This window comes from Aethina tumida, chromosome 7 (genome assembly GCF_024364675.1).
Source record: "Aethina tumida isolate Nest 87 chromosome 7, icAetTumi1.1, whole genome shotgun sequence".
Lineage (NCBI taxonomy): Eukaryota > Metazoa > Arthropoda > Insecta > Coleoptera > Nitidulidae > Aethina > Aethina tumida.
The window spans coordinates 2,024,136-2,036,248 of NC_065441.1; the positions used below are offsets into that span (position 1 = coordinate 2,024,136).

The 12,113-nt window shown below is 30.6% G+C and overlaps 2 protein-coding genes across 2 annotated transcripts; one reads left to right on the forward strand and one right to left on the reverse strand.

Annotated features, from left to right (window-relative positions):
• Positions 1-49: 49 nt before the first annotated feature.
• Positions 50-3,387, reverse strand: LOC109601067 (slit homolog 1 protein-like). The gene is made up of 2 exons (XM_020017274.2): positions 3,200-3,387; positions 50-1,345 (listed from the first exon to the last, which is right to left on the reverse strand). Exon 2 carries the CDS (start codon positions 1,326-1,328, stop codon positions 237-239), a length of 1,092 nt encoding a protein of 363 aa, XP_019872833.2. The 5' UTR covers positions 1,329-1,345; positions 3,200-3,387; the 3' UTR covers positions 50-236.
• Positions 3,388-5,381: 1,994 nt separating this feature from the next.
• On the forward strand, positions 5,382-11,846 carry LOC109601058 (organic solute transporter subunit alpha). The gene is made up of 6 exons (XM_020017264.2): positions 5,382-5,579; positions 9,768-9,919; positions 9,983-10,221; positions 10,275-10,371; positions 10,421-10,673; positions 11,547-11,846. The coding sequence occupies exons 1-6, from the start codon at positions 5,510-5,512 to the stop codon at positions 11,777-11,779; spliced, it is 1,044 nt and encodes a 347-aa protein (XP_019872823.1). The 5' UTR covers positions 5,382-5,509; the 3' UTR covers positions 11,780-11,846.
• Positions 11,847-12,113: the final 267 nt, after the last annotated feature.

Here is a 12,113-nt window from a genome sequence, read left to right on the forward strand (position 1 = left end):
ATTTAATTCCATTTAAAAATCTGAAAATTCGAGAATTTATTGAAACAAATTAGATTTTATAATTTTATTACAAATTTCGACAAATTACACAAACTTCGCTGACAAATACGACTAAAAAACACTATAAAACCATATTTACAAATGCATAATTAATATAATTACACTAATAATTGTCCTTCTCAATTTTTAAACGTGACATAAAAAACCAGTCTGAAGATCTTATTATATAAAACTACTTATAAATTAGGATATATTAACTTAAATTTGCTATCCGTCGATCCCATCATGTACATATTTTGCCTCTTTCCGAAAAAATATCCGATCGTAAACGAAACGAACACAACTATGGTGGTGACGGTGGCAACGATAGCAATTTCCCCCGACCTCCTGTAGTTCAGGACGCAAACCGTGGTCGTGTTTTGATTAGTGGCCAAATCGGTTACCCTTGGGCTCCCTTCTTCGACCGTCATCAAAGGCGATTGCTTCAAATCACCTTTGACTTCCTTCTGCACTTTCACCAACGAATCGGTAAACAAGAGCCCGGCGTCATCCGCGCATTTTTTCTTGTACATCTCAATCACACCGTTGATCTTCATAAATTTCTTCTCGGTCGTTAAACACATGGCTGGCTCGTCTGGATCGATGAATCGTTCGTTGGTCAGGTACTCGAACAGGTGAATTGTTTGACAATTACAGTCCCAGGGATTGTATCGCAGGTCCACGTAGAAGAAACTCTTGGCACTTTGGAACATCGACACGGCAATGTGGGTGATCTTGTTCTGGTCCAGCATCAACAGCCGTATGTTGGGCAAATTGTCCAAGCTGTCGGCTGGAACGACGTGCACGTCTGACTTGGACAGTATCAGAATCTCGAGACTCTTGGACGTGATTTTCGGCATGTCGTTGAACAAATTTTCCGCCAGATTCAGCAGGATCAAATCCCTGTTCCGTTTGATAAAACCCTCGGGCACGCTCGACAACAGATTCGTCTGTAAATAAAGGCCCTGGAGTTTCTTCATTTCGGCGAAGGCCTCCGGATGAATGTCAGCCAAATTGGAGTTGTTCAGGTAGACTTCGATCACGTATTTGTTGACTTCGAAGTTGAAATCGTTGCGTTGCACCTCGGTGATGTCGTTGCCTGATAAATCGATGACCGAGGGGCTGTTTTCCAAAACGTCGAAATTCGGGATGTACGCTATGGATTTTTCCACACATGATACCGAGAACGTGTCACATTTGCACATTGATGGGCATTTGCTGGATCTCACCAACATGGTGGAGAATAACAGGATGAAAACTGTGGTCGCGACGAAATTGATTATTCCCATTTTAATGATTATGCAACCTAAAATTAATTATTTTGTTAATTATTATATAATATTAGAGAATAAATAAATATAATAACATTGAAGAATATTTTTCTAATTGGTAACTTAAATATATATACAGTACAACAAGAGTTGGATCCATTTGAATCCTGAAAGAGACATCACGTGCACTAGAGACAGTAAGTCTCCCACTTGGGACAGACTTCTTCTGTCTCTGTCATGCATGAGGTGTCTCTCTAAATTTAAACGGGTCAGACACTTTTCCTGCTGTATATAGAGTGATTCTCCTAACTTATTCATTTATGGAGAACGGAATAAGGTGTTAATTTGAAATTTTTATGGCAGTTATAACTTGACTTTATTTTGAACAAAATTCATTTCCAGTTTCGATATTACCTTTAAAGGACCCAGGTCCTGTACCTAAATGCAATAGTTTATGACAGATAATAAACACTCTGTATAAAATTTAGAAGTACTAATAATGGCTTCTTATAGTCTGGTCTTTGATTAATGTATATACCAAAAATGAACTTCTCAGCATCAGCATTGGCAGCTTTATAGACATTTTAGTTAGACTACCAATGTGTCAGAATTAAAAAAGAATTACTAAAAATACCCTGTACGATAAACAATTACAGTTAAAGTTATTACCTTATATGTTTTCGAAGTTCGAATCAGCAACTAAATTTTTATTGTTAATAATGAAACATTTAATTGAGGCGTACTTATGTTGACAATAAATTTATAAGTAAATGGCTATCTAGTGCAAAGATTTATCTAATAACAAGTACGTATCAATAGTATCAATAAGTTATTGATTTAACTTTGTTGATTTCAATTCATTATCAAATCATAGGTTTTTTTAAATATATAATTTAAATTTTTACACAGCATCAATTAAGAAAAAAATGCATGTGTAAACATTTGATAAGTGTATGTGATAATATATCTAAGATTACTAATAATAGACGATTGTTGTAATGTCTGTACGTAAAGAATAATATATTTTTAAATACACGGACAATAATTTTGTTAGTAATGTGTGAAAATTTTAATTTTGGTAAATAATGTAATATTATTTAATTAATTATAAAATAACAATAGATGAAACATTTAATTAATCGCAAAATTAATAATATGTAATTAGATGTGTTATCTTAAAGACTAATTATTTGCTAAACATGATATAATTTAATCACAATTAATCTATATTTTGACTCTAAAAATTCAGACAATAAAGATGAAAGTGTTTTATAATTGTTTTAATAGGGGTCAAAATTAATTAAACACTTGTAACAGTCCAAATTGGATCTAATCAGAATCGTAAAAATACGCATAAAATTAATATAGTATAATAGAGATTTATATAAAGTAACTTAATCTTATCTGACAGTTGTAAGAAAAAATTCAAGGTCCAAGAAATTTATGCACTAATAATAAATGATTTTGTACGATTGTGATCTGGATATTTAACAACCGGAATGATTTACAAAATATTATAAATATTATATTTATTTGAACAGGATTTCGGGAAGATACAACAAAACTTTCACTTCCCAAAATGAGTCGCATAAATGAAGGACGCACCAAGTCACTTCTTTCAATATTTAAAAAAATACGAGTTGTTCTTCATCTCTACCAGTAAAATATTATGTTTGTGGATATTTAGAGAAAAATTTGAGTAATAAAGTGTTTTTCTTAAGCATTTTAACCTTGATTATTATCATTTTTCAAACAAGTATCAATTGGGGAAACATGCCCCGTAAAAACCCACTGTGGCGCCATTTATCTGAATTTGTTGACAAAGCTCGCCGGTTACGAAATCGAGTGAATGAATGAAACCCAACCACCAAAATGAAATTTATTCTTACCTTTTTTCTCATGCACCAACAACAAAAACTTAAATCGGACGACACAATTAAATCGAAGTGTGTAACTATCGTTCCATGTGTCTAATCACAATTGACATGATTGATAAGATGGTGAACAAATAGCATTTGCAAGTACTTGTTGTAAAATCAATAAGAATGTCGAAAACAACTGTCTGACTACAGCACTGTATAGGTGCAAACAGATCGAATTGTGTCCTTATGAAAAATCATCGGTCGTAACTCATCGATTTCACGTTTATCTTATCAGTTTTAACTATTTATATTAATCCCGACTGCGTTTTAGTCTGTTTATCGATGCTCTTTTAGGTGTGAATCTATCTATACTGAACAAACAAATGGAAAACTGGTAGCTATTGACACATGGTACCTTAAATTCTTAAGAAATGATGGTTTTTCAATTTTTTAAACTCAGTTTCAAAAGTTTTGTATAAATAAATATATGATGAATTTACTTTTCTAAATTTAATTCAAGCGGTACCTCTAGAGGGACGTCCAAGTTCCAAGCAAGACAGATACTTAATACAAATGGCTATTATTTATGGTAGACACAGATCAAACATTAAGGTTGGAATAGTTCAATGTTCATCAAAATTGGCTTTTGCCTCAATGGTTATATGTTCCTTTTTCGAATTAAAAGAGGAGAGGATTAAGTGAGTGATGTTTTAGAGTGGAATCATGTATGAAAGAACTGCTTTGATACATATTCCTGTCAGAAAGAATTGACAGATTTATATAAATCTTATAATTTACTATATTGTGCAACAGATACGAGAGGATGTGAGTCCCAATTTCGTATTTATGGACTACAATGTTCACATACATAGAACCCAAGAGGTCAGAGATGTTCTTAGAGAAGATAAAATTGAAACAATGGAGTGGCTACCACTCTCCTCGATTATGAACATAAATGGGCATGTATGAATTAATTCGAAGCCGTGTAAATCCTCCAACGAGTATTCCAGATCTCCTACAGGCTGCAGTTGAGGAGTTGGGATAATATCTCTCAAAAATTTATTGATAACACAACACTAGTTTACAAATTAGAAAAAAAGTTCGTTTATGATGAAGGTATTTTACTCTTTATTTGTATTCTAATTTGAAAAAATCCTCTCATAGATTGTTTAAAACTATTTAGTATACTATAAATCTTCAAAGAACCTTATGAGAAATAGGTGGATAACTGTCAGTAGTCTTAGGAGTCATTATCAGGCTAGATACCACCCACTCATTTCCAATACAACCATCGGAAGATGGATGTTATAAGTCGGTTACGATCCAGAAGACTTTTAAGAGTATCTAGGCTATTATTTATGGTAGACACAGAACATCAAGGTTGGAATAGTTCAATGTTTATCAAAATTGGCTTTTGCCTCAATGGTTAAAAGTTCTTTTTTTAAAGGAAAGGAGGAGAAGATTAAGTGAATGAGGTGCTCAGTAACAATTCGCTTTTGGAAAGAAGTTCTTCCATATGCGGGTGTCAGTCAAGAACTACAGTGATACATGTACCTGTCAGAATGGTTTGACAAATTTACATAGATCTTATAATTCAACATATTGTACAACAGATACGAAAGGATGTGGGTCTCAAATTTGTATTTATGGTCGACAATGTTCGCCCACATCGAACCCATGTGGTCAGGGACGTTCTTAGAGTAGGTAAAATAGAAAGACTGGAGTGGCCACCACAGACCCCGATTATGAACCTGAATGTTAAATCCTCCAATGAGTATTCAACACCTTCTACATGGTGCAGTTGAAGAATTTAATTATATCCCTCAATGATTTTACTGCCATATCATTTCTAATTTGAAAAAAGACAACATTTTAAAAAGTGACTGTCTTTTCAACAACAATTTAAGAAAAATTTTTTAGATAATTTAATATTTGGATGAAATTGCTTAGAGAAGAACATAAAATAGTGCCCAAACACAGAAACGCGACCGGCTGATTCAACAACAAAACAAAAAAATTCAATTTTGGCGCCCAACATCCGAATTTAACGACGTCATCCTTTAGTAAACACCAAAACAAAGAAAAAAATGAATTCGAGAGGAAGACGATTTCCATAGAATCAAATCGAGGCCACCAAAACCGAATCGATTGCATAACAAAACGTGTTACGCGCGACGGAAAAGAGCACAACTGGAGTGGAAAGCAAAAGACCCCTTCCTTCGTTTTGTCGCTTCGCTGTTTTACTTTCGTTCGGTCCGTACCAGCGGCACGTTTCGACCTCACAAGAATGTAACGTGTGTGCGTGTGTTTTTCGATCGTACCTCATCAATTTCGAAGATGGACCAGATGGAGAACACGAGCAAGTGCTCGAGCAACGAGATACCTTCGATACCGGAATATTTGTCTGGTAGGTTTTTGTGTTTTGAGTGAAAGTGATCTGTGGAGATTTGGACGAGGAAGTTGGTTCGAATGTTCGCGGTAAACCGTTGCGGTTTCTAGGAAGTCCAAGGTTCTGTGATAAGTGATAACGGACAAAGGGTTTATCTGACTAAATTAGACAAAAAAGCTATAGATTATGGGACTCAATTTCAAAACCCAGATATTATCAATAAATTTACATTTTAAACAGTTTAATTTACCTACAAAACTGTGACAAGCTTAGTGTGAATTAGAAAAATAAATAAACCTCATAAGACTAATGATTATGAGATTGTAAAGAACACAGATTAGCACAGAAATACTTTCATTACAACAGCTGATCCATTACCGAAGAAAGTACGAACACTAATTCCATACTTTGCATTTATTTATATTAGAAATTGTGCGGAACTTCCTTTAATTAAATATTCACTTTCTGTGATGATTTTGAATTAATTAGTCTTATAAATCTAGTTACTTCATGTCAACAATTTTAACGCATTAATAATTTGATATTTAAATGCAAAACGTCGGTTGAATTTGTTAAAAATTTTATTGACCCAGTTTAGTTTATGCAATAACGAATTATTTCACTTTTACTTCTAAATATAAGATGTGTGACTGTTGCAGAATTCATTAATCTATTACCGGAAAAAGGTTGCAAAACGAAAAGAAATTGTCTCAGGAATATCTTTGGCGTAATTACACTTCTTCAAAGTCTTAAGTAACGATCTGCACACAAAAAAAGTGTATCATTATATCATCAAAAATTGCAAATACGTAACACTTATGTAATTGAAAATGTACGACAGGATAAGAAAACGAATGTTCCATAATTTCACCGATGGATTTTTGATAAAGTCAAAGTGAGTAAAAATAACCGGTCAGTTTCACTTTGTGTGAGATGAACTTTCACCGAAATCGTCCAGACAATGAATAATTATCGTCGTTAACGAAGTGCATGTAAATTTTAGTAATTAGTCTGGGTCAATTATTCAAAACAATATAAAGGCAAATTATATGTTAATTTCGAATTTTAATTAATAAATTATGAACGATGATTTTTTATAATTTAAATTGTTTATTTATTTCGCAAGTGTCGTGTTTTGGGAAACTAAAATTCTTGCAAAATTTTGAATAATTTAAATTTTAGTCACTGTGGTTAAAAAATGTTTTTCAAGGTCGAAGACATTAATCAACAAATCGAATCATGTTTCTGTTAAATTTCTAATGCATATGGGTCATTGTCTGTATGAGTAAAAATTATTTGCATTATATTTTAGTAAACACGTTTAAATTGGACTTAATTAAAAATGTGCAAATTCAATTTAAATTATCACAACAAACACAATAAATTTCTATGATACAATTACGGATATGCAGTAATCTTAAAAGAAATTTAAAACGACCTTTATTCAATGTTAACTTGGCAGTAATTATAAAATATAATTGTAAAACGTTAAAAAACTAATTTTAATTAAATTTATCATTTTAGTTGATATAGTTTTAATTAAAAATTGTAATTATTAACATACTCAGTTTCAAAAATCTTGTACCGCTTTGTAAATTACTGAATTTACTTAAAACAATGTATGTACCATTAATTACTTTTGTGTAAAATAAATTAAAACCCAGCTGTGTTAAAAGCAAACGATTTTAATTAATTAATGTAAAAATGCCAAGATATCCATTAACTATTGATATTTATTTACGAATAATATTTCTTCACGAAGAAGGTTTGTCACGTAGGCAAATTCCTCAATGATTGAACATTTATCACAGTATGGTAGCGAGGACTAAATGAAAGGGGTCTGTTAGAATCTAGATCTCGAAATGGATTACCAGCTAGACATAGTCCAAATGATGAGAAATAGGTGAATAACTATTGGCAGCCTTCGAAGTCATTACCACCAACTCATTTCGAATGCAACCATCAGAAGACGGATGTTGCTAGTCGATTACGATCTAGAAGACTTCTGTTAAATAGGCACAGAACATCAAGGATGGAATGGGCCCATGTTCATCAAAATTAACTTTTGCCTCAATGGTCAAATGTTTTTTTTTCAAATGAAAAAAGAAATAATGAAGTGGCCACAACTTCCCCTTAATATGAACCCAATTGAGCATACGTGATTACTTATCTAGATTAATTCAGTTTAAATCCTGCTATGATAATTCCAGACCTGCTACAGGCTGCAGTTGAAGAATCAGGGTCATGCACAGGCATGTAAATGTGTTACTTTATTACAAAACAATTAATTTAATTCTGTTTGGTATATGTATATGTATGTATATGTTATAACGTTTTAGAGGCTATTTACAGATGTGAAGACAGTTTATTAATAGGTGTAGTATAATGACAATAATTATTTGTTTATTTTAAACTAAATTATAGCCTGGTGAAACCGAGTTTATATGCTGAATTAAAAACAAACTTTTATTACTTATTAAATTCAGTGAAAATTTGAGTGAACTGCTACAATACACAATATAATTATTATAGTTATTAATTATGTAAAACAGTGAATGGGGTGTAAAGTTAATATTGAATGATCAATATGTGAATTATGACATTGAATAATTATGTTAATTATATACAATTGTATAAATTACATTTTAATAGACTATATAATCAAGATTATTTTCAAAATGATAACCATTAGTGTTTAATTTTATACTGAAAGTTATATTTTTCTTTGTTTAAATTTACCATTTTAATTAATTAAAATTATAATAAATCGTCATACATATTTCACAATTATTTAATTCGTTAACCTTCTTTAGTTTTAATTTATGTATTTTATTTTTTAATGGATGCAACTGACAATGAACAAAATTAATTTGGTATTTATATACAGTTAAGAAATATATTTCATAATTATTTCACATATGTAGTTAAAGATTGTTACTGAAACATTACAAAACTGTATGCATGTAAATGTAAGCAAACCATCGTTAAGTTGAACAAATTGCAATAATTACATCAATTTAGCAACTGAAAACAAGTTTTCTTAACAATTATTGAAAATTTCGCTAGTTTCCACGTCAAACATTTGTAAATGGAATAATGAGGACATTTCAAATGTTTTGAATATTCAGAATATTCTAAAAACAAATATGTACAGTATTGGAAGAGAGTATAGTAACTTTAAATAAATATACATTTTTTTTGAACATAAAGTTCAGGAGAAAATTATTTGAATTTTAAAAAAGTTGCTCTACTTATAAGTTTTTATAATAATTATTAAGATTTAAGGATTTCACAGCTTTCAGTACCTCCTTTCGTTCTGAACTTCTAATAAATATTTTAGGTGATTCACCCTGTAGATTTATTATTTTTAATATTATAAAGTTTGTATTATTTGTTACATTTCTGTAGTTATTATATAAATTTAATATAGGTCTTATTTTTTATTTAATTAAATTTGAAATTTTTAATATACATTTTTTGAACATAAAATTCAGGACAAAAATTATTTGAATTTTAAAAAAATTGCTCTACTTTCTGACAATACTGTAGATAAAATAAGTTGTCATAAGTTCTTATAATAATTATTAACATTTAAGGATTTCATAACTTTCAGTACCTCCTTTCGTTCTGCCTAAACTTCTAATAAACATTTTAGGTGATTCACTTTATATATTTGTTATTTTTAATACATGAGATTTGTATTATTTGTTACATTTCTGTGGTTATTATATAAATTTAATATAGGTCTTATTTTTTATTTAATTAAATTTGTAATTTTTAATATACATTTTTTTGAACATAAAATTCAGGACAAAAATTTTTTGAATTTTAAAAAAATTATTCTACTTTCTGACAATACTGTAGATAAAATAAGTTGTCATAAGTTCTTGTAATAATTATTAACATTTAAGGATTTCATAGTTTTCAGTACCTCCTTTCGTACAGTCCGAACTTCTAATGAATATTTTAGGTGATTCATCCCGTATATTTAGTATTTTTAATATTATGAAGTTTGTATTATTTGTTACATTTCTGTAATTATTATATAAATTTAAAATAAGTCATATTATTTAATTAAATTTGGAAAAATAATAAAAATATTTATATTAAGTAGACGTTGTTATAAAAGATTTGTGAAAACAAGAATTTATATGCAAATCATAAATTTAACGTTTATTCATTATTCTAAACAAATACAATTTCCAGCGACAAATGTCTACGGAATAACGCTGGTCTCGATGGGCACGGTTGCGGTGCTCGTCGTTGTCGCAATGTTCCTCGACACCTTCCTTTACGTAATGAAAAACGCCTCGTCCAAAGTGAAAGCGCACACCGCCTTCGTAATTGGAGTGTATCCGGTGAGTTTTCCCACCCGTACAAACCAAAACGAAAACCGTCCGCTTACCTTAAACTATTTTCAGGTCATTTCGTTGGTGACGTACTTTGCGATATTGGTGCCGCGTTCGCATCTGATCGCCGAGGCGATCACCCAGGGCATGTTCATGGCCGGGATGTACCAACTGTTCTGCCTGTTCGTCGCCTACTGCGACGGCGAAGCTGAGGTGGTGCGAAGAGTCAAGCCGGCGAAGCTGAGCCTGCAGGTCAATCCGCTGTGCTGCTTCCCGTGCTGCAAACTTCTGCCGACGTTTCATGTTACCAAGTAATTGTAATTTTATTTGACGGAATCTGGAAGTTGATGTGGGGGTGTTTCAGAAAGTCGGTCAGGACGTTGAGGTTTATGGTGTTGCAGCTGCCGATTTTCCAAAGTCTCGTTTACTTGACGCTTATTGTTATGTGGGCTGAACGAGAGGTAATGGGATCATTTTAAATGAATTCGATAATAAGTCAATTAATTACAGAGTTTATATCGCATCAATTATCTATACATTCAACCTTTGATCGGCATCTCGATTCTGATCGGCATTTGGGGCATTTCCATGATGATCAACATACTTAAATCGATTCTGGTCGATGAATTTATTATTGGAAAATTCATAGTGCTCCAAATGGTGCTGTTGCTTGCAAAGATGCAGGGCTTTTTCACCAGAGCTCTGGTCTGGATGGATCTGTTGCCTTGCAAACCTCCAATTACTCCAGCAGTTTATGGAAACCGTATGTTATCAATTAAAATATTTATTTAAAGCTAAAAGAAAAGTTAAATATTTAGAAAATATATATTTATATAAATAAATAATCTTATAAAAGATAATTGTATAAGATAGTAAATGTCGATAAGATCCAATTTGTTCACAAGATTAGTAAAATTTTTAATACTTATTCGTATGTATGTGAATCTAATTCATTCTTTAAATTTACAAGATTCTGAAGACTCATAAAATTAGTAAATATTCATTAAATTTATTACCTAAAATTCCAATAATTATGGACCCTGTAATATTCTTTGTAATTAAGACATTCATAAAATGTATGTGGATTTTTAAGGGGTTTTATTATTCATAAAATATGTGCAATTCGTATATTTATGTATATGAAAGTATTTCTTTAATTAAATTTACAAGATTCTGACGATTCATAAAATTAGTAAATATTTATTAAATTTACTATTTAATAAATATATAAAAATATATTTTTACAAAATCTGTAAACTATGTAAGATTCTATGTAAACATGGGATTTCTAAAATGTAATAAATTAATAAGAATCATATCAATTTAGTCTTAAATAATAATAATATATGATACTTAAAATTTTTAAAATTTGTATGATACATAAATTTACAAGTTTGAAAATTTGTAATATTTTAAAGATTTTTTACATATTTATTAATCCATCAAATAATAGAAATCCCTTGAATTAATTGAAAGATTCAAATAATTTATAAATAACTTAATATATTAAATGATTCGACGACATAATTAAAAATAATTCTTCTGACGTTTAAATAAATTTATAGGGTTTAAAAAATTAATATAATTTTTACCACTATAGTTTCCAAATAATTATAACAGTTTGGTAATTTTTTAGTGTTGCATAATACGTTGATGTTGGGAGAAATGGTTCTATTAGGTGCTGTGGCAAGATTCTTATACAAAAGACGTCTGCCAGAAACTGTGGACGTACCGACAAAAATTACAACAATCGGTTCGATTATGAGCGACGATTTCGCCAATAACAACAACAATAACAATCAAATTGTTATCAAATCGGAGAAGGAGTTGATTGGCTACGAAAATCATGCTTGTGATATTAAGTTGTAATTGTATTACTCCAGATGATGTAGTTTTCATTATTTTTTGCAGGGTGCAAATAAAATCAATAGTTTTACGAAGTTTTTTCAAATCTGGTCACCTTATCTTTACTCTTGATATTATATTTATTTTATTTAATATTGTAAATGCTGAATTGATTTTTAGATTTCTGTGGATGTTGTAAAAATTTCTGGTTACATAAATTTGGAGTGTGTGGAAATTATTTATATCAAGAGATTGTTATTAAGTTGTAACTGTTTTGTTTGTATTTTGTGATATTATAATAGATTAATGTAATTGTTTTAACAATGAATTTTTTAATAAATATATATTGTTTTATTTC